Genomic DNA, 27,461 nt, shown 5'->3' with positions numbered 1-27,461 from the left:
ATCAATAGTCAGAATGATGTGTTTGATTGTAGCCCAAGATTTATGTAGCTGCTTTTTTTTTTTTCCACGTTGAACTGTTGTTTTTACATTCATTTGAGATTTATGAATATGCCAAATCCTTGAAGGATATTTATTCAAAAGTCACGATTAGCTTGTTAGTTTTTTAATAGTATTTCTATGGAACTTGTCATATTTTAATGTTTTAAAGGGTCTAACTGTGGTCAGTTAAGTGTATGACTATTTATTGCAGGTATGTGGGCACATTCGATGACGGTTCAAGATTACCAGGATCTCATAGATAGAGGATGGCGAAGGTAAACTTAAAACAAAAATTAATCTACAGAGGCATGTTGTCAGTTTAGTTCAGTTAGAATCCGGATATAAATTATAGGCTTGTAAAATGATTAAGTAGCTTACATAAAAGATGGCAGTAGGGAGCATTTTCTAGAAATGTCACACTAAGTGTAATGAAAAATAAGTGAAAAAAATTGAACAAATATTTATCTATACTCTGAGACTTTTTGTTACACTGTAGAATGGGGGCGGGGAGGATTCTCCTTGTTCTGCCTAATATAAAAATGATGATCATAATCAAGATTATGTGGGAATTAAAACTTTCATCAATATGGGGTAAATATATTTGCATAGCATACTGTATTTAAATTGACAATATTCCTTCAAAATATTCTCTAATTTATTAAAGCAAATATTGAATATAATGCACCATTTCTTTTCAGTGGTGTTTGGAGCTCTACATTACTTCTGTTCTTGGAGTTATGCTTTAAAAATGCATGCTAAAGTCAGTCTGCCAACTTTGTATCTCATGTCTTAAAACGGACAAAAGGATAGATTTCGTGCACTAGCTGTTCAGTGTTTTTAAGTTCAACCATTGTTGAGCTAACTTCATATGGATAGAGTGATGTAAATATGGATATGGATGCCTAGGTATTTTGAAAGTCTTGAATGTTCTAGAACACTTTGAGGCACTATGTGCGCCTCAAATACAAGTTATTTTCAGAAGCAGTAAATACAAGAACTGAACAACTCAAAAAATCTCTTTTATAGTGTCCTGTTCCCTTCTACACAGTCTAGCAACTCCTGCACACGGAAACAAATGTCTAGTCTAACAAGGACAATTTGGTGACTTTAGAAATGTTTTTAAACGCATCTGTTCTTTTAGACATGCTGCATTAAACAAATTGCAGCAAGGCAAGATGATCTTTAAAGGTCCCTTCCAAACCTCAACTGTGCTGTGACTCTGTGAAGGCAGGCAAACAGAGCTATCAATTTAAAGCAGTGCTGGGGTGACAGGTATCTCTTGGCCATCTTCTGCAGCCCTGAGGGTTGTTCACCAGATGCAAATTTGAAAAAGACCTTTACCTCGTCCTTCTTTTTAATGCTGGGATTCCTGGAAATATTACTGCTGAATATGTTTGGGAACTTTTATTTCAGACTCTGTCCAGTGTGGATCTGATAAATTTTGAAACTCATATTTTTGGGTCAAAATCTTTTTTTTTGTCTCCATCTGCTCTCCTGCTCTGAGTCTTTTGACTGCAGGAGCTGCCACTTTTCTTACTAAGCCTCTGTTTTTGGCAGGTGATGGTGGGTATTTTGTCCTGGGTATTAGAGCTTATCCCTGCAGCTGTTCCCAGCTCTGCCAAGGAGCAGACAAAAGTGTGTGACAGGGATTCTTGTCAGATGCCTTGCAGTTAGATTCTGAACAAGAATCTGGACTTCTAGGCAGGAATTTTGCTGGAGAATCCAGAATATCTTTTGGATACAAAAAAAAATGCCAGACATAACATGCTTTCTTAGTTGTGTTTTCTGATTAAATTCTGTTAAGTAATATTTGGTTATTTTAAGTTTGGAAGGATAGTATTTTAGTATAGTAGCAAAAAACTGAAGAACTTGCTTCTTGACTTTTGTTATTCTTCATGTAAGATACTGATATTTTAAAGAAAAGTGTTTTTTTTTTCATTTATTTTGTAGTCCGTGTTTCTTTAACTTTTAATTATTATTTTTAGAAGTGGAAAATACGTCTACAAACCCATCATGAATAAAACGTGTTGTCCTCAATATACGATAAGGTAAGAGACCCTGAATGTTATTGCTGTAATTGATTTGACTGCTTCAAATGTGTGCAACCATGAATTTTCTTTGTTTCTTTAAGTACATAAGCCTTGAAAGATTAATTTACTTTTAATGATACTTTAAATACTAAATATATACTACTAGGTTCGTGCACAGGCACATCAGAGGGTCCGTAATGTTTTCCTGTAAGCAGCCTACTATGTGTGTGCCCTTGCCTTTTGCTTCTGGATTGCAATCCAAGGCAGGAGCCCTGTGATTGCTTTCTTGTTCACTGATTGCAGGCAAGGCAGTGTGTCACTGTTCCCCAAACACTGCTTTTAGTAGCCTGAATAAGAGAGGCTATTAGCTGAATTGGTATGAATAATTTTTCTAGATACACTTCTATGGCATTAGTAGTTGTCTATCAATGCTGTATCTATTAGATGTGAAAAATTCTAGTATATCAGGCTTCTAGGAAAGCTGTTTGTTTGTTTTCTACAGCAATTAAGGCCATCCTGATGTATTTTAGCGATTTTAGAATGTTTTGTGTGTATGTCACTATAAAAATAAATATTATGCAGTACAAGGCAGCAGAATTTTACTAACTCAAGAGCATTGATAAAATATGTCACTGCTTAATATAAGGAAATGTATTTTCTGGTTATTTCTCATGTATTTGCATTTTTCTTATTTTACATGTACAACGCAATTTTTGAAGTGGTTCCATACATTTTTCTGAAATAATCCTTCTCAAAAGAAATAGATGTATAAAATATTTCTTTTTTATTTTTAAGGTGCCAGGCTTTGCATTTTCAGACCTCCAAATCTCACAAGAAAGTTCTGAAAAAAATGTTGAAATTTATTTCTAAAGGAGATGTTTCAAAAGTGATGGGTGGAGGTAAGAAATTCTTGGTGTTTGAAAATCAAGACTAATGTTTGAAATGAGGATCAAGTTCCTGTGTTGACTGAGTGGTTAATACACTTTTACATTTGTATACAGACCCCTTTGAGTTGGCTAGGTTGTATCTTTACAGTCTGTTTTGAATCAAGGGTAGGCACCATGTAGCCCAGAGAACAAACTGTGGTAGCTGACCTCCTCCTGTTTTCTACCTCTATTGAGGAGTTAGTTGCCTTGCTCTTTGCACAGACCAGCTTATGTTCTTTTACATCTGTGGCCATACTCATATTTTCTAGCTGGATGCCTCAGAGAAACAGTCTGTCATTTTGCCTCTGGTATGTAAGAGTGATAATCTGGACAGGACTGAGCAGGAGAGTGGGTGACAAAGAAAAGGAGGAGCAAGCAGGGAGAGGAGGGTTTTTTTTTCCAGGTGACTGGACAGTTGCATTCCTCCACTAAAACCAAGACTGGATAGTCTGGGTTCTCTGGGTTGCAGTGGTACTTGTGTTCCTTCTGCAACATTATACTTTGACTTTTTATTTATTTATTTATTTATATTTTTTATTTATGGCACAAGATTAGTGGAGACCATCCTGGTTTAGTGGAGTGAATAAAACTCTTCTTATTTATGGATTGGTATTAGTAATTCAGTGACATAAAGGAAGCTTTCAGTTTTTAGACTGGGAGGATATTGCAAACAATCACTATTGAAAAACAGTTGTAAAATTAGAAAGAATTCAATATTAACATTCGTTGTGCAAAGCGTGAGCTGTCATTATGCAGAGAGAAATTCACTCATACAGTTTTTGCCCTTATTACTTACAGAAGAGCCTATGGATTCCCATATAGAGGATGTAGTCGCATGCAATTATGAATACAGAAATGAATCTCATGTCAGTCAGGCTGAATTGAAGCTCTTGAGTGTGGATCACACAGAGAGAGCAGAGACTGAAGACAAGGACAAAGAACAAATGAAAGAAGAGGTGAATGTGAAGAAGGTGGAATCAAGTTCTCTTCAGATCCACATGGCTAAAGGCACACCAGTCCCTGGAGAACCATCACATTCGACTAAAATTGTTCATGCATTGCCCAAGCCAGGTATTCAAATTTCCTACAGTAATTGGAATATTTTATCATTGTTTCATATATTAAGTCCTTCCTTTATCTTGTCTGGTAAATCAAGAATTATTCCTTTTTATTCCGCATATTCTTGACAATTTATGGAATGACAGTGTATAAATTGAGAAGTACTGCATGTTACTTGGCTTGTTAGTTCTTCCCAAAAGTGTCATTATATTCATTTTATTCAATTAATAGTTTAGTTATTGAGAACATATGTTTACAGTTCGTAGTCTTCTGTAACTCTGTAAAATATTTAGGTTTTAGTCACAGAGGTCAAGGCTGTCAAACCTCATCAGACCATTTTCAGTTTTGGGTACCTCCATGTATAGAATAGGGTGTATTTTCAGTTCTTCCCTTTATTCTGGGTGGATGTGCTGACTTGGGCTTTACGTACTTTGAGATGTGTTTGTGCCAGACAGTAAGTTGGGTTGTTAGGTCAGCATACATTGACTGACCAGTTGTTTCCCGCTTCTGGAGCAGTGAAGGAGATGTGCCTCTTGGGGACTGCATGCAGCTATGGCCAGTGCTGGCTATTGAGTTAGGTTAATGCTTAACCTTGTCTCTTGTGTAGCATTAGGAAACCAAATTAAGGTCTAAAAAGAAGGTCTTAAGTATTGTTTTCATATTATTTTATTTCTACAGGTTGTCTTATTCTACAAATTGCTGTTTATCTTATTTATATACCTCTGTAAATTATTTATGTAAGGCTATATTTTATTATGCTGTCATATACTTATGCCACAGACCTATCTGGCATTGGAAATTTGCTCAGTATATTACTGTGCTTTCAATTTTTATACTTAGAGGAAATTGTATAGCTTTCTGTTGATATAAAAAAAAAATTAGATACTTCTGCTCTTCTATTAAGAATGACTTTTCCTAATTGAGCTTTTTCATCTGTTTAGGAGATTGTTTGCAGTATCACTAAAACATGTGAAATTTTGAAAAACTATGATAATTTCTAATGTGTTTTTACCTGGGAATTTAATACCGCATTTCTGTAAGGAAAAAAAAATAAGGCGATCTAACTCATTTTACTTTCTGATGCATTTGTACGAAGATACGACTCTTTAATGTGCCAAAAAGTGAAAATAAGGGTTTACAATTTCAAGAGTTTTGTTTGAAATTAAATGGAATACTGGAGGTATTTTTAGCATTTTAATAGTGTGGTAAATTACTATTTTTTTTACTACAGAAATTATCTTTCAGTCAGACTTTTGCATCATATTTGCAAAGGTTTCCAAAGTGCTTCTCTCTCTGGGCTGAGTTTGCACATGAAATCCTTACCCTAAAAAAGGATTGTCTCATCATCAGTCATCTGATTATAACCTTTTTTTCGTGTGTGATAGCTGATATGATACCCTTTATTGTGGCACGAGAGCCTGGAATCTACATCTGATGGCAGTTGTGTTAAGCTTTTCACATAGCTTGTTGTGACATGGAGGACCGTGTGTCACAGCTGTTGGGTAGTCCTCTTTGTGGTGTGACCATATCTGTTGCACATGCAGAAGAGTCCTTGGGAGTCCGTGGGGAAAAAAGAGGTGCTGGCAACTGCTGCTGCCAGGATGCTCGTGCAGAATGCTGCCGGTTGCCTCTTTCCTTATGGCCGCGTAGTTCTTCTCTTGCGTATTAACTGGGTTCTTGTGGGACAGGAGCACTTTCTGGAAGGAAGAAGGTAAAGGTCTAGATAGGCATTGCCAGAATAATGCATTTGACCAGCAGCCTATACTGGAAAAGGAAGTGGATAAATTACTCTGACAGGCTTATGGCCCAAGGGCTGCAGAGTAGGCCACCTTCTTTTACGGATAGTGTTTTCAGTTATGCATAGCATCCACAATGGGCTTTTCAGAAAAAATAGAGGGTATTTCCTGAACTGCAGTTAGCCAATATGTGGTAAATAATGTTAGCTAAAATCCTTGTGAAGATTGAGTACTTCAGAGTTTCTGCATATGTTGGCAGGTAATACTAATTCCTAATTTCACTCAGCTATTACATGTTAAAAATGCCTTTGTCTTCACAAGGATTTTGTCTCCTCTCTCCTATAGTTTGGCTAATTCTAAGTAAAAGAATGTTTGTTTTTTTTCATTAGGAACACTGATCCTATTTGAATCAGAATTTCACCAATTTAACAAGCAATTATGCACCTAAACAAAAAGGAAAGGTTTCAGAAATGGTCAGTCAGAAAACCAGCGGTAGTGCTGGTTGGAAGCAGTACTGTGTTCCTGGAAAATTTGTTCAAAATTGTTAAAGACTGTATTTTAAATCTTTATTTTTAAAATGCAGTTGATTTATGCTAGAACTTTTATGTACCTGTTGTAGAAATTTTCAAAATCCTCTTCTTTTTAAAATAATTAATAGCAAAACTTTGGGTTATGTAGACTTCCTTTTGGAAACAAAGTGAAAATTGACAGCAAGTGGCAGTCTTGAGTAAAGAGTATTAGTGTAAACCTGCCATTGTTTTGAAAAATGCAAGGTTTGGTCTTCAATTATGTTAAGAATAACATTGTGTAAAAAATTAAACACTGGGAAAGCAGGTAAAGGAAGTTTGAAACATTGTTTGCATTTATTTTTTTTTAAAAAAAGGGGGAAAGAGGGGAACTATTCATTATTGTGCTTTTTGTTTTCTGCAGATTTTAAAGGAAATATGAAAGTGAATAATAAATGCATTAGAAATCTTATTTAGTTTATCCTTTTTTTTTTTTTTTTTTAAGAGTAGGTGGTGTCACAGGTCAAACTTAGTTCAAAATTTTCCAGATAGAAAGATGTTTAGTTTTCATCTTGGAGAATGTAGACATATTCCATAATAAGATTGTTTAATTGCATTTTTATTCCTACATAAACAAAACAGGTCATTGTCCTATAGGAATAATGGGCTGTTTCTGCACAGCTTCAGATAGAGAAGAAAGTTTGCTTATGTCTGTATGCACACTCATTGTTTTAAGCTTTCCTTGCTAACTTCTATAGCTTATAGAAGACACAAGACATGAAACAGATCCTGAGCCAGATGAAGTACTCAACCATTCTTCAAATGCATCATGAGTGTTTTAAATAAACTCTTCACTGACTTGTTTGCCCATGGACCGGTCACATAAAGTCTGTAATATCCTCATAATACTTCTCCTGGTGAATACTTTTAGCTGTGTGGATGAAACAAATACTCAAAAACCTTAGCTGAGGGGCAAGGATATTCGATCGTAAAATCTGCTCGTGCAGTTGTAGGAAGTGTGAAGAATGTAGGAGTGGTATTAGCTCCTTTTCCAAGTCCCTGAGATGCTCTCAGCATTTCAGCTGTCATGGAGCCTGCTTGGAGCAACCAGACTGGGCCTTTGCCGGGTGAAGACCTCGCTGCTGACTTGCCTCAGGAGTGCGCTTGTCTGTTTCTGGAGAGTTTTCCGTGGCTCACATACTGAAAGTCCTTGACTGAGCAACAGCAAACACTGGTAAAAATATATGCCACAGTTTGGGGAAAGTGCTTATGCATACACTTATTTTCTTTGTTATATTTCAGATCTGTGGCTCTTATTTTTCTCTTATCATGGTATCTCCGTCTCCAAAAGGAGATCTTGATGTTTCTGTGCAGTTGTGGCAGCACCACTGTGGAAAGCTTACTTATGCTCTGAGTTCTGTGCAGTTGATACCACACTTTGGATAATGGTACCTACATGTTCTGAGACCAGAATCCCTTTGCTGAGGCTCCTTTTGGGCTTCCCAAATCACTGATTCTTGATTCACTGACCTGTGGGCATGACACAGCTGAGTTTAGCATACTTTTTCCTAAGAAGTAATTGCAGGATGCTAAGAATTAATTTTCAGTGGTTTATATCAGATCTTGTAAGGTTGCAAGTAAAACCTGCTTCCCTTCCTCCAATTGCCACTACTGTAATTTTATTCTTGTAAAAATACCTGGGTTTTATATTTTTCTGTAGCTAGAGCCTGTGGTTGGGACTTGATTAAAAGAATTCTGTTCATGTTCATTTTGGGAAAACTGATGACTACTCTACAGCCATCATCTTAAAGTGATAGCAACAATAAAAAGTGATAAATTAGTATTTTGCCCTTTAAATAAGATACTTTTTTTCAGTTTATTGTACTGTATTGATCATAGTATGAAAGCTCTTAAAACAGAACATGACCAAAAAAAAAAAAAACCCACCAGACAAAGGCCAAACTAAAAAAAACCCACCACTTGCCAATATGGCCTGGGAGTTTTTCCTGACAAGTGTCCAGGGTGAGTTAAGCCATCACATTCTGCCTGGCGTGTGCATTAAAAAGAATAGTTTCTAGCCTTACTGATGTTTGAAAATTGATTTCAATATAAACTAAAGTATTTTGACGGTGTCTACAATGCATCTATTTTACACAAAGATGCAGGCAGCAGCTCTGAAGGCTTCATTCTTTGCAAGCAAAGTGAATCCAAAACCAACAATGAGCATTTAAAATATTGACACTCTCACCATTTCCAGTTTGCAGAAGTATACCAGTGTTCCCTTTGTCAGTGGAGAAGGTTTGAAATGGGCAGAGGATGAGATAGATGCCACTTTGGGCTAATAAGTTACTAGTGAGAGGAGGGAGGAGGAAAGAAAGCTCTGATTACATTTTCACAGAAGTTCTGTGAAAAATAATTATCATGTAATTTTCAGGCCTCAAAGAGAGTAAAGTGAGATAAGCCATAGTTAAGTCTGGGTTTGGATTATCCTTTATTTCTTATAAATTTAATAGAGCTGAAATGTGTCTTCTTCCTAGTGCTTAAAATGAAAGCACTTCACCTTCCCGGGTACGTACTTTCCCATTTAAAAAGGTTAATCTTTCAAAAGTTGCCAGTGGGAGTCTCTTGCAAATACACAGATTTCAGGAGAACACTAACGGCGTAGACTTCTTCAGCAGTTTGTCGTAATATTTGTTACAATGTCTTTGTTCTGTACAAGATGTGTGACTCCATATTTCCGTATGTGGAAGTAGTCTTTTTCCACTGTCTTCCTGTCCTTTCTAAATCCTTAATATTATGGTGCTCTTCTGGCCTGCAACTCATCTACCACTGCCTCTGTGGGGGAAGGGTGGGTGGAAAAAGCAGAATTCGAGTTACTTTGTATTACATTAGCTGGTTTGTGCTGAGGGCATCTCTCCCTGTGTTGAATGTAGCTTTCCAGAGTATCTGCGAGACTTTGCCTGGTACTCCTTGGAAATTGGTTATTTCTTCCGCCACTGTTTCCAGCGGTGCAGCAGAGAGGTTCATACAGCTTTTACTCGACTTCTAGAGTGACGTATGATGTTCAGCTACTTGTGTGTGCTACTTAGAATAGTTAATAATGGTGTGCAAAGCTGAAGGAAAGATGAAAGGTGGACCTGAGAGCATTAGCAAAATGTTTCATGTCGTTTGTGATTTTTTTTTTTTTAACAAGTTTGATACTGATTGTAAATCCATAAATTCATTTATTAAAATCACCATGTGTAGGGAAATTGCTGCTTGTAAAAAGGTGATTTACTTGGATGGTTATCCTTTTGGTGCACTTAGAGGACGGTGTGGGGACCAGCCATCTTTTTCCTACTGAAGAAAATTTTGTATTAATTTTTATAGTACACATAGTCCCATATCTTGGTTTGGGTGTTTTTTTGTTTTGTTTTTGTTAATTTTATATTACTGTCCTATGTGTAAAATTAACCTGACTCCTTTGTTAAGGAATTTGGACCACTCTGCATTTATATTTGTACATGCTGTTTGGATTTCTATTCCTGTAAAACTAAGTTCCTGTGATGCTAATTGCTCTTTTCCGTGTTGGTCCTCTTGTTTTCTAGGTATGACTTTTGTTTTAAATAAACAACATTTCACAAATAGAACTTTATGAACAGTTTATCTGTTACAGATACTGGAATATAGATTGGTAAAATTAAAGCTATTAGTGAAAACAGATGAACTGAATGTTCTTTTAGGCAAAGAGATAAGATTGTGGCCTTTTACTCTTCTCTTACATGACATCAGTGGTGTTGGCAGTATCTCCGTACACTGCGCAAGGCTTCCAGGAGACACAAAATAAATCCTTTCTGCTTTGAGTCCTCTACAGGAGTATAGTATATTGTGTAGCTGTCTGGGTTTCTAATGCAGTGTAATAAATCTCAGTTGGCTGTGACTTTTTTTGTTCTTTCAGTATTTCACAGTGATTCTGCAGCTATTTGGATAGAGAGCATCTTCACACTGTACAGTAAACAGGAGCTTTTCTGTGCTTGCACGAGAAGGATGTGGTATAATGATGTAAGAACAAAGTCGAAGGAAGATTTTTTTTTTTTTAAATTTATTTATTTTGTAATAAATTCTTGGCTCTGATATGGGATCATGGTCGATGTGTTTCCATATTAATTCAGAAACTGACACTTCCAGATTAATTAAAATGAAGGTGCTGTTTCTAGTTTGCTGCGTTAGACAGCTGTAGAGGAAAAATCATTGCAACAGCTTAGCTTGGCATTGGGCCGCTAAGCAGTTGTAAATGTGAAAGATCATACTATTTTCAGACTGTGCTCTTCAATTAATGATAATTTAATTCAGTCATCGTGTAAGAACTACTTGTTTGTTGCAAAATGTGGTGTTCATTTCTTTGTTTGTATCCTTTTAGGCAAAGGGGCTGATCTGAACAAGCCACCCTGTCGAAAAGCAAAGGACATACGTAAAGAAAGAAAATTGCAAAAACTCCTTCAGAACCAGATGTGCACATGTGAAGGCTCTCCACTTCAAGCAGGGGATCAAGTTTTACTCTTGCAAAACTCTAAATCAAAACCAAATCAGCCTAAAACCGTTGAAGACTTCATTTTTGCCTCTTTACCTGATGATGCAGCACACAAATTAGAGGTAATGACACTTACATTGTTGTTGAAGGTAAAATAAGGAAAAGTCTACTTAAGGCATTTTTTCTAAACGCTCCAAAGGCTTAGATATTTAGTACCTGTGGCTTTATTGAAAGGTTATAGTTTAAATCTTAAAATCAAAGGTAAAAATGTGTGGTACAACTGAATTCTGTGTGACCGCGTGAGGGCACTCTTGCACTTACAGTCAGTCTTAGCAGAGACCGGTACAGTTAACGAAATACTTGTAAATTGATTTCATACACTGTGACTTGAAAACTAAAAACTTTGAATTAATTGAGTGTTTAATGATGAGAGAGAGTCAATATTTAGTTTTGACGTGTATAAATGCTTAAATTATCTATGTTAATGAATTTTGACAGGAAAGCAGTAACTGTTCATAAAACTAAGCCAATAAGAAGATAGCTCTTCTTTATAAATGTCATTGGTATGTGTTGATGACTGTGAAAGCCATTAAAATTAAGGCATAAGATTTTGCTTACTTAAATACAGTGGTTGCCAATTAAGTCTATTAGTAATATAAAGATAGTAATCTAGAAAACTTTTGGACTTCCTAGCACTTATTAATCATGACACCAATTTTTTCTGGAAATTGAAAAACTTATCAGAATGTAAATATTTTCCTATACCTATTGATCAATGATAGTGTGGGAAATTACATTTTAAATACTCTTTTGGTAATTATTTAAAAATATAGTGGTGGTGACTTAAAAGATTTACCCTAAATAATTGACAATAAGCTATGGAATTGATTTATTTCACTAATTCTTTCAAATTTTCTGATAAGTTTTATAACAGAAGAATAATGACTTTGTTTGAACATTTTAATTAAGAAGATGCAAGGAGAATTAAAAAGAGGATGGTTCCAGCAATCTTTTCACAGATTATCTTTGCCTCTTACTGTGGATGTCAGCAAGTTTGTTTTTTATAGGTCAGAGACGATATTTGTGAAAATGGAACCATATTAAAGATTTGCATGGTTTTGAAATGAACACATCCTTAAATATTCTTGAAGAGGAATGCACTGTTGCTCATGTGATAGCATTCCTTTGGTCAGAGAGCAATCATTTTTACTAAGAACCATGGTGTGGTGTGTGTGTGTGGCGGGGGGGGTTGTTGGTCTTTTTTGGTGTGTGTGTGTTTTTGGTTGTTTTTTTTTGGTAAGGGTGATTGTGGGGATAACAAATAATTTACTCTTACAATTCAGTGGTAACTGAATATGGGAGTGTTGTTTCCTCTTCTCCTTTTGGTTTGAAAAATATCTAGTAGTCCCCTTGGGATTATTGCAATACAAAAATGGTCTTTAGCCAAAGAGTGTAGAGGTGAGTCTTCCAAATGCATGAATCTTTCTAGTATTTTTCAGTATGCTACAATAAGAACAGATTTTAAAAAGTATAGAAAAATTTTTTTAAATGTTGTTCTGCGTATCATTTATTGCTGTTATTTATTGACAACTATTTGTGTATTTCTTCTATAGGTATTTTAGTTATCATAATTCATAATTTCAGAGTCTCATATATCATTCAATATAAAATCCTTCAGTAGTCGAAATCGAGCTGAAGAGTTGGAAATCTACTGTCTAATGTATTAATTCAATTTTTAGGGCTCTCCTCTTTTGCTGGAAGTCAGAATTTCTCTCTGTTGTGATGTTTGTATATATTGTTATCGCACCACTGTAATAATAAATGTCTTTAACTTCTGAAGGTGAGGCTGGTGAGATCATCTCCACCAAGTTCACAGTTCGAAGCCACATTTCAGGAGTCTTACCAGGTCTATAAACGTTACCAGATGGTTATTCACAAGGACCCACCTGATAAACCAACTATAAATCAGGTCAGAAGGCCAAATGAATTTTATGCAAACTTCAGCTGCCCCTCCATTTCATGTGTCTTGCATAGGGTCGAGGAGAAATATCCTTTTATACTCTGAACCATGTAAAATATCATATCAGATAAGACCAACATCCTGAAAGTGCAAACTCTTTTGTATCATTTTGTGGGTGCCACAAATATTTGATCTTAATTGCAGACTGAAAAGTTAAGAAAGCTGTATGGTGATGCTATTGGGTAAGAGATGGAGGGGATGAGACTTTTGGAGATAAATATTTTGTGGGCCTTACAAATACAGATCTCCAAAGAATTCAAACTAGATGGATTTATAATCAGTCTCATTGGCCTTGGTTTGAATGCTTGCCTAAGGAGGACAAGCGTGATCAGGGCCGTCATGCGAGTGCAGAAATTCACACATGCAAATTGTTGGCTTAAGGTTCACAGAAGTTATATAAAGCTCTTCACTTTCAATTTAAACCCTTAAAAAAGGAATCAGTGTACTCTGTCTAAATTGCACATCGTTGCTGCTACTACTTAATGTAGTGACCAGGCACTGTGTAGTAGTTATCCGTTGGGCACATTACCCCTCTGAGACTAAAGACAAGAAATTGAAGTTTGGAGTAAAAGCATAGGTAGAAGGAATATGTAATTGCTAAACTGGAGGCGATTAGTAATGTGCCATTAAAATTAATATATTTGCACAGTCCTTGAAATTGTACAATAAAAATAAAATTTGTGATTGATTTATTAGATACTTCCTCAAAAAATAGATTGAATAAACTAGTATTTTGGAGTGTTCTAGCATTATAAATTTTTTTCTTTAATGAAATTATCAACAGTCAGTTTAAGCTTATTAAGTTGCAGTATTAATAGACATCCCGTGTATGGGATTTGTTACTCTGTATAAAGTAGAACACTGACTTCAGAGGCTTTGAAATGGATAGGAGGAGATCTTACACTAGCCTTACCTTCAGAAGCATATAATCTGTTTATATGCACTCAAAATAGTATGCTTGTATTTTCCTTGCTCTGAAGGTGAGGTTAGTACCTGTTTCCTTTGAGGACCCACAGTTCAAATCATCCTTCAGCCAATCAGCCGCTTTATTTGCCAAGTATCAGATGGCTATACACAAGGATGCACCTTCTGACTGTGACGAAAATGAGGTACAGTTCACTGCATGCACCTTTATCAATTATTTTTATAATGTTCAGGTAAACGATAGGAGGTGGTGTCTCTTAGAATGGTTCTAAATAATACAATATTGTAGTTTCCATTTGGGAGGGAAAGCATCATGTTTTTTAGTAAGCCCAGGGAAGACTGAGCTGAAGAGAGAGCTATCATAGCCAAAAAAAAAAAAAAAAAAAGTTAGTAATGAATTAGGGGTTTGGTACTGAAATATCCACTGGAAATAAGCTAATGGTGTGGAAATGCTTTTTTTGTTTTTTTTGATGCCAAAAAATTTTTCCATTCTAAAGGTATTTGGTACCTGTTTCCCCATTTCTCCTTGTTTTGACATTGTCTTGCTTGATTTAACAGGTTAAGGTTTTAAAATTTTCAGTTTTATTCATATTTCATTGCTAAAGATCTCTTAAATCTACACTTCACAGTAGAAATAGTGTAGAAATATTACCACAGCCTGACTCAACAAGAATGCACTGTGTATGAGTAAATCTGCTTTTAAAAATAGAAAAAAGTGTTTCCATGATGCTAATCCTAATCTAATAAGTAGAAAAAGAAAGTGAAGTGGGCTTTTAAACAAACAGCACACATCTGGTTTGCTGGCAGGTGGCACAGCATTCGCATTAGCAGAATTCACGAAACTGGTATCTTAGATCTGTCATTTCTGTCTGCTGCAAATGCAAGATGCCAATATTGATCAATTGTCTAGTCATAAACTCTTCTGTTCTGGAGAGTGAGACTCACTGAAGTGACACCCAGCAAACTGAGGCTGCTTTCCATGTAGAATAATAAAACCACATAATCATTTTCTGGCTTTAGTTCAAAAGAAAGGGTAGCTTTTTTGAAACGTCTGTGAAATGCTACTGTGGAAAGCCATAAAATTTCTTCACTTTGTTTTGTAAAATAAAAGGACTCATAACAACAATAAGAAGTAGTCACTGCCCTTTTTAAAATTTCTGACATAACTGAGGTTAATTTGGAAACACATAAAGACAGTTTGAGCTATTTACTAGATTCGTAACAGGCATTAGCCGGTCTGACTAGTGACTTGACTTGTCTGATACAATGGATGTATTAATGTAGCCTTAATGTTTATATATGATTGATACTCCTCCAAGTTTTTGAGCTCCAAAAAACTTGATGTGAAGAGAGGGTGACAATACATTTAAAAAAAATCCCCAAAACAAAAACAACCCCCCCACTTTTTTGTCTAAATTTTTTAACTGAGGGAATATAGAGGATGAAAGCATATGGGGTTGAGTTAAGGACAGTTCACATTTCCACTATTGTAAGGTGTGAAGTCTGTCACATGTTATGTATTTTTAAATAGGAAGGAGATGAATTTCTGTTCATACTGTTACTAGTTTAAGGATTTGATTTCTTAGGACCTTTTTATACTCGTCTTTTTCCTTGTTACTTACTACAGGTGTTTCCCTGCTGTACCTTTGTCTTTTCTCTCTGATATGAGGTTTATGCAGGCTCAGTATAATCTTAGGGGAGGAGAGGAGAAGACTTACTACTGTCTCTGAAACTTCTTGTGGGAAGTGTGAAAACTCAGACTGATGCTGATGGGGTTTAAGTTAGTTTAAGACAGTTCTGGAACACTAGTAAATCATGTTAAGTACAGTTCAAGTGAATACTTGGTTAAGATGATCTCTCTAGTCACAATTATTGGGCTCTGAAGCTCAGTCAAACGCGTTCTCTGCAGGAAATAAACTGCAGAATTATATTACACAAAATGTATTTTTGTGCAAGTTAGAAGCCTTAACATTTTGTACTGAAACAATCTGGGAGAAGAATTGTCTGAGTCACTTACAACAACAGAAGATACCAAGTAGGGTAAAAGTGGTCCAAGTTATTGAATGGGAGGATAGAAATTGCTATCTGAAAGACCTCAAATTTTTTCTTTCTTTTACAGACTTTTTGATACATCATTCAGACATTATGGAGCCAAGCAGTCTTTTAAGTAAAATTAGAATGAAATTCTGTCCTATACATAGGGCTTTTTATCAGGGTAATAACAAGTGTGCTTTGGACTTTAAATTGGCAAACATCCAGGAAGCTTTGGATATAAAAAAAACTTCCTGTGCAAGCTATTGTACCATATCTGTGCATGGTGGATGAACCTTCTTTTCAGGGAGAGTTCTGTATGCTTTTGTATTTGGAAAGTGTCCCATTTGTGAAAAACATTTAACTTTACATTTAGCTGAACACTTCACATTCAGAAACCTGCCTTTATGTAAATTCAGAATCCAACAAAAAATATTGTGGGACATATTAATAAGTCTTTTGGAATATATTCTTAGATTGTTGGCATTGCAATATACTGTCTTCCCATATCAGCTGCTAGGCTGTTTTAATATTAACCTTATTACATTAAAAGGCAATTTTAGGAATAGATTTATAATTTTGGTGATTATTTAAAAATAACACTAATGAGGAAAGTTATAAAACAGTTCACAATATTAACAAAAGGTATGTGGACCATGAAGCTGACTATTGCTCAGTGAATGTGAAAGAAGGCCCTCCTTTTGCATCTATACAATGAATGTATAACTTGTCGGGAAGATTTTGTGTGAGAAGGGGGAATAGATAAGTTCCAGGACAGGAAATTCACAGAATACTTAACAGGTCAAAATAATCTTTGGTGTTACGTACTGTCTGGTTAGTGCCATTCTGAGACCAGTGATAACTGATGTTTGTGCCCTTTTGGAATTTTGCCTCTTTGCTTCTTTACTTTGTCCTTTTCTCCTCCTTCTGAGCCTCTGATGAAAACTGCAGTAACACTAATAAGCTCATGGGTTCCTTGTTACACCTTTTTTACTCTTCTACCTCAGTAGTTCCTAAACTGATTTTAGGCTTTTTGGTCTGAAATACTTTATCATAATGGTCAGCGTGAGATATATCCAAAATACCTTGATGGCTTCTGGAATCCATGCCCTTCAATCATGGGATTGTGCTTTCTTCGATTTTCATCTTGGCAAGCTTGATTTCTTTTAATCTTCATTAGAACTATAGTTTGATCAGTTCCAAACTAGAGTTTGGTTCAAGTACTGTTTTTTCGCTGTTATAGCAGCAACATGCCCATACTGGCATGTTCTTTGTTTGTGTTTGGGTCTCTCTTGTAGTGGTGGACAGTATTCTTCCAATGTAGCTTGTATGCTGTCATGAAGATGCCATAAGTCTTCCTTTTTTTTTCTTTCATTATTGCCTTTCATAATCAGATTTTCGTTGTCTTTTATATCCTCCTTTTCACCTGGGCTCATCCTTAAAACTTTAGTTACAACTGCTATTGTTGTGGTCAAGAAGGATATTCAGTCATAACAGCACCTAGAGCCTATACAAATTTCCTTAAATTGATATGTATTTGCTTGTTTTAGGGCACTGCACCCATGCCTATAAAATAGCCTCAGAGTTTCTTTCAGTATTGATCTTCTGGGCTTGAGATTTTACTTTTGATGCTACTAGCAATGGACTTCATTATCTAAAAGCAAATAGTCCATTAGAAGACTATATAAGATTTTAAGAGTAAAGATGCTCATTAGGCATTTAGTTAGAAGTGATGGCTTTATGTACTAAAAGATTAGTACACGTGGGATTAGAATGATAGTGGTACACATCTGAAGGTTTTTCTGGGTATGTGGGGGAAATGATCTCTGGGTCTTATCTTCTGTCCCAGCTCTTCAGAGCAGCCTGTATCACTAAACCATTGCTGAATTGGGTAGGATTATTTGGTCAAAGCAAATAATTGGTCCTTTCCATTTTCTTTTACAACATATGTAGTGTCTCCATCATTTCCCACATACCTGCATTACTTTTGCTAATTCTAAGGAATTTGTTGTACATCTGGTTCTATATAGTTGATATTTCATGAATGAATTGAGGGCACTGTGGAGCTAAAGCAGGCATTATGGCCAACTGAACTGAATGGCACAGTTGTTAAACCACAGAACCTTTCTGATTTTGTACTTGATAAAAGCTGTAGGATTTTTTTTGTTTGTAATCTTAGAAATATACTGTGAATGTCATTACTGTATGTTTTAAAATATACTTGTACAATGGTAGAGACTTTTTTCTTCAAAATCTAAATATTTGGGAAGCGACAACACTCTCTCATGAGTTTGTTTTCTTGAAGTTCCACTGTCAACAAACCCTCTTCATCCTTCATTTTAATTTAATTTGTGGTCTCTTTTCAAAACCACAGCTTGGTGTGCTTTTACATTCCTTGAGCCTGCATGTGTGTGAGAGAGAATAAGTGATGGTATTCTGCTTAGGAAGGTAGAGTAGTTTGTTAACTGCTAAAAGAAATATTAGAAAATAAACCTTTTTTTCCAATTTAGGAGACAAGCTTTGCCTTCCTAATAAACAATTTCTTCAGTGGCCCATAAACTGACCTTTTACCTCCTGCTCTGTGAAATGATATCAGAACCACAAAACTAACGCTTTTATTTATTAAGAACATAGGTTTGTCCAGTCAAGTTCAGTGACCATTTAATAGTCAAAATGTAATAGGAAAAAGCTCTGTGTAACTTTTTAGTTCATCTGGTAGTCAAGACCTTCTCTCCTTTAAAAAAAAAAAAAAAAAAAAAAAAAAAAGGAATTACTTCTGAGAATGCGAGACTATTTGCTCTGGTTCCAAAATTTATGATTTATGTAAATTCATAGATAAAGAAGTTGTAAGATTGAATTTCACTTGTGACTCCAGGCTTGTAGCTTATGTTTCTTAATCATACTGCTATTAAAAGCTAGTCAGTTTTAGATACCAGTTTACCTTGGTAATTTTTTAAAACAAACATGCAAACAAACAAGCAAAAAGCCCTCCCTGCAAACTACAGCTTTAAATCTACAATTTTTAATAATACTTCAAAATGTTTTAAAGAAATTCAGTTATTCTATTACAATGTCTGATGAATGTTTCCACAGTCTTTTCCATTGCTTTCCATCATTAAAATGTGTCCCCCTCAAAAATATATTGCTTTTTCTCCCCTTTATTCCTCCTTTACTCAGATGCTGACTAAAATGTTTTGCTTCTATTTTCTCATTCTTCAGTGGTGTTTTGAAGATGGTGGTTTCTTTCAGTTTTTAGCAGTGTTTCTTAGCACTGTAGTGTGGTACAATGCTTTTTACCTCTGAAGCTGCCATTCTTGTAATTTAATCTTCACACTTCATTTGTTGTGTGAAAACTGAACTATAATATCTTAGTAACTCCTTGCATACTATCTTTCTTTAACTTTGTTTAGTCATACCCCACTGAATAATTTGGCTGTCAAACAGTATATTGTTCCTTGTGTTAATTTAGGCCTTACTTCCAAAACCACTTTCATTGAGTTATGCTACTCTGATAATCTAATTTAAGTCATTCAATAGCTCATGGTAGCCAGGATTCTGTATTTTAAATGCTTTGGTAGAAGCTTTATTATTTAATCTAATTATTTAATCTATATCTTTATTATTTAATCTAATCTTAATTATTTAATCTAATTATTTAATCTAAATTTTTATCTTGAACCATGTTTATTCTAAGGTGGTCTTTGGGTGCTGTCCTGGCATAATATAAGTATTTGATAATGATTTTTAAAGCATCAGTTTTAAAATGAGGAGATGGGAGATAAAAGCTGAGAAAATGTTCTGCGCTTATTGGTCTGGATTTGACCAGTATGCTCAAGTTGCGTGAAGTGGCTTGGTAAGAGTGGGTTGACTGGATAAACAGCATCCATTTAACTTGCTTTCAAGTAGTGTATATTATGCATGAGGTCATCAACAAGGAATTAGTCAAATTAGTCATAATTATTACACACTGCCATGCCATATTTGCTACCCTCTCAATAAGGTTAAGATTACCTCACATCATGAGTGTTACTACTAACCTGTACAATCACTATTCATACAATTTTCTATGAGAAAATAGTTGGACTTAAGTTGCGTGTATATGCAATATGTATAGTTTGCTGCATTCAGATTAGATATCACTGTTTTAGTATATCGGAAGAAGGGTGTGTGTGTGAATGTGCATACCTATGTGTGCGTCCGCATGTAAAAAAATTAGTTTCAGATTTTGCTGGAGAGTCCTGTGATACATGATGGTGCAGTACTGATTTCTGATTGATGCAGTGGCTTCTGTCCTAATAAAAGATAGGGTAGAAGTTTGGTAGTGGAAGTAAACTTTTCCAAGTCCCAGAGTTAGTGCTGCCCCAGAGGTGAAGAAGTTTGCCTTTTCTATGAAAGCATTGTCAAGATCTTTATTGCTTCTCTGATGGGTGAGCAAAGACTATGGTAAGGCTGAAGTATATCTTTTATCTGCCAAACAATTTAGCATTCTAGGAACAGTTTTGAACCTCCAGTTGCTCCTGGAATCAAAAATAATTTATCTTGCAAGTGAAAACTTTTAAAGTATGCTTTTACCATGGCATAAAAGCTACAACTATTTTCTCTGTAGGCTTTTTATCTATTGATTATCCCCTTTTCTCTTAGTTCGTTTACTACACATTGACCTTCCCTTGGAAAACTTCTCAGTACCCCCCGAAAAGCTTTAGTTGGTTGCTGGAGGATTTCGGCTTCAAAACTGACCTGGTTGTCTCTGTGCTCCCTAGTGCAGTCAGGTGTTGATGTTGCATAAAGTTGAAGGCATCTAAGAATATTTATTCAGCATGCTTTAATTGAATTGGATTGGTGTTCTGAGGAAAAATACAGCAAATGGTTCTCTAATTAAAGACTGCTTAATAATAGTTGCTCTTGAAAACTGCTGTGGAAGAACTAAATTTTCAGTTTTTCCTCTGTGAGAACATAAGATCTTACTATGTTATTATGCAAATGCATAGTCATCCACTTTTTGAATAATATATATACCATATCTTAAAAAGAATTGTTAGGGAAAAAACAGAATTGGGGAATGCCCAAAAATTATGTGAGGAAAATATAAATAGCTTCTAAAAGAGTTAAGATACAATCATGGAATACAGGTGTATCACTGCCTATTAAACATGGTGATCCAAGGCTACTCTTGGATTAGCAAAATCCCTGAACTGCTCATTTTTTGGAAACTGGAAAAATGTACAAGGGAAGAATCTGTTCTAGTGTTTGCCACACTATTTATGCATTTCTTCTGGCCTTTTATGGAGATAGAATATTAGTGTATAAAGATCTTTTTCTCAGATCCAAGACACTAGTCCTCATGTATTATTCCCTGTGTAGTAGAGCAGTTACCGCATTAGTGTTTAACTTTTTTCTTGCTAAAGTAGTGGAAGACAATAGTCAGACATCTTTAGTGTGTGGATCAGTGTATATAATACATACAAAAAGCCACTAATGAAATCAGTTGCAAGGATTTATTTACATACTTACAAATGTTACTTATTTGGGTTCTGCTTGGATGGTGGTGATGTGTTTTGTGAAGTGAGTCAAGCAATAAAGAAAAATTGAGATTACAAAAGCTGGGAGAAATTGAACAAAGGAGACCTGTAATGAACAGTGAGGAAGTACTGTAGTGCTCTGTTCGCTGAACAAGAGAGTTCCTGTGCAAGATACAATTTGGAGAACATTATCGTAGATCATGCAGTGTAATAGATTCTGTGCATCCTTCCATTAAACAGGCATTAAGTCTTTCTCTATGTTATCAGTGAAAGATCAATTGAAACACAAATTATATATGTGATCAGCAGATCAACAGTACCATAATTACGCAAACAAATTGTATGAATGAAATTTGTCTAGTTTTTTTTCTTGCTTATTTGTCACAATAAATCTAATAACAAATCATAATAAAGCTTTGCCATAATAAATCATGCTCAGAGAAATGTCAAGTATGGTTTTTGAACCTGTATTTCTTGGAAGGGGGAGCTTGACTAATTTACATCTTAACGTTTGATTATCTCTGGGGGAATATAATAAAGTATGTTCAGTATCGGTCAGTTTAGGAGGAGTAGTCTTCTTCTGCAGTAGTTTTTTATAAGAGTTATTGCATGCAAGACTGCATATTGCAGTTGATTTACATTAAAATGTCTACAATTAATGACAAAGGCACTTCAGTTGTTATGTGTTGTTGTACTTTAGAAATCAACTTTGGTTCATGCAAGTTTGACCTCTGATAAATACATGTAAACTAAATGCTATTGCCTCCTTGTTTTTTTGCTTTTTTGTTTCTGAATCTCAGGTGTTTTGTTTTGTATTTATTGAATATGAAATAGTACAGAGAAGAAAAAATCTGTTATGCTATTGTAATATTTATTATCAGATTCTACTTTATTATTAGCTATTTTTTCTTATAATGATTCTTGATTTATACTTGCATCAGATCTTATAAACTCTGGCAGCTTATATTTTCCTTACGTCTTGCTTCTGCAAATAATCAATTCTCAATCACCATCCCCAAATAAAACACGACTGAAGATACATTTTTCTTTCCAACTGCATATAACATAATTATTTGTGCTTGCAGGTTTGTTATTGTCTTAATTTTCTGTGGAATAACTGTTCAGTACACACTATACAATTTTCATTGTTCAGCATAGTTTTAACACCAGCACAAAGCATTGTGATTGACAGTAAGTGCAATATCTGTTACAGCCAGCACAGGGAGTTAAGTCAGGTCTAGTTATTCTTGTGCTTGCACAGTTGCTACGTAGAGGGAGTGTGAGAGGCTGTCTTCAAACAGGTTTGGAAAGTGAGTGCCTTTGGAAATTTAAAAGAATCAGAAGAGTTAAGAGGTGGTCATGATATTGATTGGAATCTCTGGATTTAACTTATGTATGTGTCACTTAAATGTTGCGTTTGCCAATTTTATAGGTGAAGGAAAACCAAGTCTTTTTTTTTTTTCTTTCTCCTGTAGAGATTTAGTCATAAATTGTTCATATGGTCCATATACTTTCTGCTGACACAGAAAATCATGCAGCTGGTATGCTTGAATAGTGATGGTGAAATTCATGTGGTCATGGGTATTCATCATTGTTAAGTGTAATCTAAGTTAACAAATTAGTAGTTATACAGTACTTGTAACACACGTAAGAGAAAAATGCATTTTATATGTTTCCACATGATTAGCATAGAAAATATGTATACAAGTATGATCCTTCATTTCATTTTCAAATTATTTAATTGGCTGTTTGCAGATTTGAATGGATGGTTTTCCAAACAGGTTTTTGGTCCAAATTCTTTGTTAATGTTATAGATATAGCTCTATAACCCATTATGTTTGGTGGTTGAATAATTTGAAGTGTTGCACTTGGCACTTTGTAGTGCTATGCTATTTTATTGCTACCTGCTTTTTGACCACTTTAACAAAATGTATAGGTTAATGGATAGAATAATGATCTGAGAACAAGACAGAAGAGTGAACTATATGCTTGTTTTGTACAGTCACAGATATACTTTGATAATTGAATCAAGTGCTAATGCTAGTTGAAAGTTTGCTCTACTGATGTATCACACTGTTATTGTGAGTTTACCTCAAGAAACAGAAGATACCAGAGAAATGAGGTAGTATTTCATGCTTTCACTTTGTAAAATTACAGTACAGAAATTTGAAAACAAGATAGATAAAGTAGCTAGGTCTAAGGGCATAGACTGGCTCTTCAGATGAGAACATTGGATTTAAGGGAACTTAGTAATAGATCTGGCTTGTCTTCTGTTTTGCTGAGAGGAATCCATATTTGCAAAAGGTTTAACTCTTCCTTGCCAGCACAAATGCCTGTGCTTCTGTGTAAGGAATTTAGGGAAGGCTGATAGCCTTCTATGATGGAATGACTGGCTGGGTAGATGAGGGGAGAGCAGTGGATGTTGTCTACCTAGACTTCAGCAAGGCTTTTGACACTGTCTCCCATAGCATCCTCATAGACAAGCTCAGGAAGTGTGGGTTAGATGAGTGGACAGTGAGGTGGCTTGAGAACTGGCTGAATGGCAGAGTTCAGAGAGTTGTGATCAGCGGCACAGAGTCTAGTTGGAGGCCTGTAGCTAGCAGTGTCCCCCAGGGGTCAGTCCTGGGTCCAGTCTTATTCAACTTCTTCATCAATGACCTGGATGAAGGCACAGAGTGCACCCTCAGCAAGTTTGCTGACGATACAAAACTGGGAGGAGTGGCCGATACCCCAGAGGGCTGTGCTGCCATTCAGAGAGACCTGGACAGGCTGGAGAGGTGGGCGGAGAGGAACCTCCTGAAGTTCAACAAAGGCAAGTGCAGGGTCCTGCACCTGGGGAGGAATAACCCCATGCACCAGTACAGGTTGGGGGTTGACCTGCTGGAAAGCAGCTCTGCGGAGAAGGACCTGGGAGTGCTGGTGGACACCAAGTTAAGCATGAGGCAGCAATGTGCCCTTGTGGCCAAGAAGGCCAATGGTATCCTGGGGTGCATGAGGAAGAGTGTTGCCAGCAGGTCGAGGGAGGTGATTCTCCCCCTCTACTCAGCCCTGGTGAGGCCCCATCTGGAGTACTGCGTCCAGTTCTGGGCTCCCCAGTACAAGAGGGATGTGGCACTACTGGAGCAAGTCCAGCGAAGGGCCACAAAGATGATTAGGGGACTGGAGCATCTCTCTTATGAGGAAAGGCTGAGAGAGCTGGGCCTGTTCAGCCTGGAGAAGAGGAGGCTGAGAGGAGATCTTATCAACGTGTACAAGTATCTGAAGGGAGGGTGTCGAGAGGATGGGACCAGACTCTTTTCAGTGGTGCCGAGCGACAGGACACGAGGAAATGGGCACAAACTGAAACACAGACACTTCCATCTGAACATGAGGAAAAACTTTTTCACTGTGAGAGTGACAGAGCCCTGGAACAGGTTGCCCAGAGAGGTGGTGGAGTCTCCTTCTCTGGAGCTATTCAAAACGCGCCTGGATGCAATCCTGTGCAATGTGCTCTAGGTGACCCTGCTTGAGCAGGGCGGTTGGACTAGATGATCTCCAGAGGTCCCTTCCAACCTCAACCACTCTGTGATTCTGTGATTCTGTGATTCTGTGATTCTGTGATTCTGTGATTCTGTGATTCTGTGATTCTGTGATTCTGTGATTCTGTGATTCTGTGATTCTGTGATTCTGTGATTCTTTGCAGAATATAAGTCACCCAGAAATTTTGTGATCCATCTCTAACCCAGCTTCAGCACAATTAAAAAAAATATGTAAAATTATATGTATGTTAGAACATTTTGCTGCCTACATGTCTTTTGTGTTTTACATGAAGTGTTAAACATACATTTCATGTTATTTAAATGATAGATACAGATGTGGACCTGTGTAGCTTAGAAACTAAGACGATAAACAAAATATAATGAAAAGATGACTTCTCATTTCTTTTGTGCCAAAATGGAAAACTTCTGATCCCAGTGATGATTACATCATTAGCTAATTTGGACAGAATAGTGACTATCCCCGGTAGTTCTTTTTAAAGAAGAAATGTCTCACTAGGGACATTACATTTCTGACCCAACATTGTCCTTAAAGTACTTCTTGAAGTCAACTGTAGAAGCTGTCAGCGTAGTATTATATTAGCTGTCAACTAATTTAGTTCTTTAATGGTAATCTGTTCTTGTGCTAAAAAAAACTGGTGCCTATCATTCTGAACTGAGTTTTATATAAAAAATATTATGTGAAAATTTGAAGTTAAGTGGGGGTTTTTTGCCTCTTTTCCAGTGAATTCGGTGGTTGATATACCTAGTTTAAAACACTGATACATTGCATCTAGTTCATTAATGTGATTTTTAGGCTTTAAGTCTTTTTATAGTAGTCTTTGTCTTTAAGAAACACAGCTGCAGTGTAACTGAAACAAGCTATGTGGCAGCTACACAAGTTAGAAAACATTTCCATAAATGATCTTAAAAATTCTACAGTTTCTAGAAAGAGCCAGAGTGAATAGTTTATTGCTGTTTAGACCTACTGAAGCAAGCATTTTATTTAACTTTTCAGGGGTGTTTTATAATAGCAAGCTTGTAGAAAAATAGTATGCGTCTCAGTTCCCACTGCAAAGCTAGCTGGACACTCTTTACTTTGTGCTTAGCTAAATATTTGTCTTGGAAGAAAAGAATTTAACAACATACAAAAGATGCACTGTTCGAAAAGGTGCAAAGAATTACTGAAATAGTCTTTTTCTTTTCCAGTTTTTTTTTAAATTGCCTCCCAAAAATGCACTTGAACTAATACAGAAAACTGAGTAAGAAGTCTAGGAAATGCCAAGGAGCACATTCTGATCAATTCGAAAGTTGATATTAGCAATAAAATAAAAATAATAAAAATAATAAAAAAATTAAAAATAATAGCTGTTGTGGCTATTTTTAAATTTCTTAGCCTGTCTAGGCAGCCATGCATCTTAGTGCTTTTGAATTTTATTAGACAGCCATGCATCTTACAGTGCTCTTGAATTATTTTATCCTTTCAGTTGATGACAGAGCTAATGTGATGATTGGCTCTTCATGGCTGGCTGCTGCTTCAGAGAAATCTGCCTCACTTTGATAATCTAGCATTTCAGATCTCTGATAATGTTAATTTAAAAACTGAGAACCAGTACTTGTTTATCAGGCTGATTCTTTCTATTTACTTGTGTGGCCTTTGTAACTGTACTGCCTTGGATTCATGGATTTTATCCTTGAAATGGCTATGAGAGCCAAAGAATTTAGGCATCCAGTAGATTAAGCAACTTGTCCACAGTTGTATTGATTCAGTTCAGGTTGCATTTTTTACTTCCCAGTTTATATTGTTTTTCCCAATTTTGATACTGAGTTTTCTTATGCAAGTCCATGTAGAATTAAAAGATCTTTATTGTAAGACGGTCAGATTTTCTTCTGAGAAGACAAAGCCGCAGTAACTTTTCTTGCTCCATAATGGATTTGAAACTTTAATTCTGAAATGCAAGTTCTGTCCTTCAGCAATTATTTCTATTTCCCTAGTCTAATTCTCATTCTGAAAACTGCATTTGAGTCATACGCTGGAACTTTAAACCCCCTCTTTCCTTACATAGTATGTTTTGAAAATGTGCCTTTCAACATTTGGTCCATGGATATCTCTGAAACTGTGTTCTGTTAGCATTCGTATGTTTTTGTGAGTCACTGTTGAAAATGCTAAATAGGTGCAGTCCAGAAATAAGTTTTGCACCATCTGTTGTTATAAACCTGCTACACTTTGTCCTGTTTTCTATTTATGACCATATTTTTAATAATTATTTAAATGTTACAGAATTTGGTTCATTTTTCAGGTTAATTTCAGTCTAGTTTCATAATACTTTCTAGCCTTATTGTCTAGCCTTATTGGAAGTTTGACCTAAGTTTTTATTTTTTTAAATTGCTTATTTTTTACTCTTGCCACTCTACAACATTATAGTTAAAACTGATTATAATGATGACTGTTTTTGATAGAGGACATAATTTCAATTAAAATATATCAGTCCACACTAATGCTCAAAACAAACCCTAACATATCTCATAGGACAAAGTGTGTTTGTGACTGTATAAACCAAGTTCTTCAAAAACAAAGTGCCCTAGAAATAGTTTCTGTGATGAACCAGGAGGAGTTACTGTACCGAGAGCAAAAGACAGCGTGTT

At 35.9% G+C, this 27,461-nt stretch overlaps 1 protein-coding gene across 7 annotated transcripts in view; it reads left to right on the top strand.

Moving 5' to 3' along the window:
* Positions 1 to 27,461, top strand: part of ATE1 (arginyltransferase 1) — a 97,349-nt gene that overhangs the window by 2,157 nt on the left and 67,731 nt on the right. For 4 of the 7 annotated variants that reach the window (XM_067300331.1, XM_067300330.1, XM_067300332.1 and 1 more), the window contains exons 2-8: positions 251 to 314; positions 2,025 to 2,087; positions 2,865 to 2,968; positions 3,794 to 4,066; positions 10,696 to 10,928; positions 12,647 to 12,775; positions 13,807 to 13,935. In XM_067300331.1, the coding sequence (XP_067156432.1) occupies positions 251 to 314; positions 2,025 to 2,087; positions 2,865 to 2,968; positions 3,794 to 4,066; positions 10,696 to 10,928; positions 12,647 to 12,775; positions 13,807 to 13,935 (995 nt within the window). The remainder of the gene's footprint in view (positions 1 to 250; positions 315 to 2,024; positions 2,088 to 2,864; positions 2,969 to 3,793; positions 4,067 to 10,695; positions 10,929 to 12,646; positions 12,776 to 13,806; positions 13,936 to 27,461) is intronic. The other 3 variants (XM_067300337.1, XM_067300334.1, XM_067300335.1) reach the window with 2 other exon arrangements.

This window comes from Apteryx mantelli, chromosome 7, assembly GCF_036417845.1.
Source record: "Apteryx mantelli isolate bAptMan1 chromosome 7, bAptMan1.hap1, whole genome shotgun sequence".
NCBI lineage: Eukaryota > Metazoa > Chordata > Aves > Apterygiformes > Apterygidae > Apteryx > Apteryx mantelli.
The sequence above is the reverse complement of the archived record's forward strand: the minus strand, read 5'-3'. Positions and strand labels throughout refer to the sequence as shown.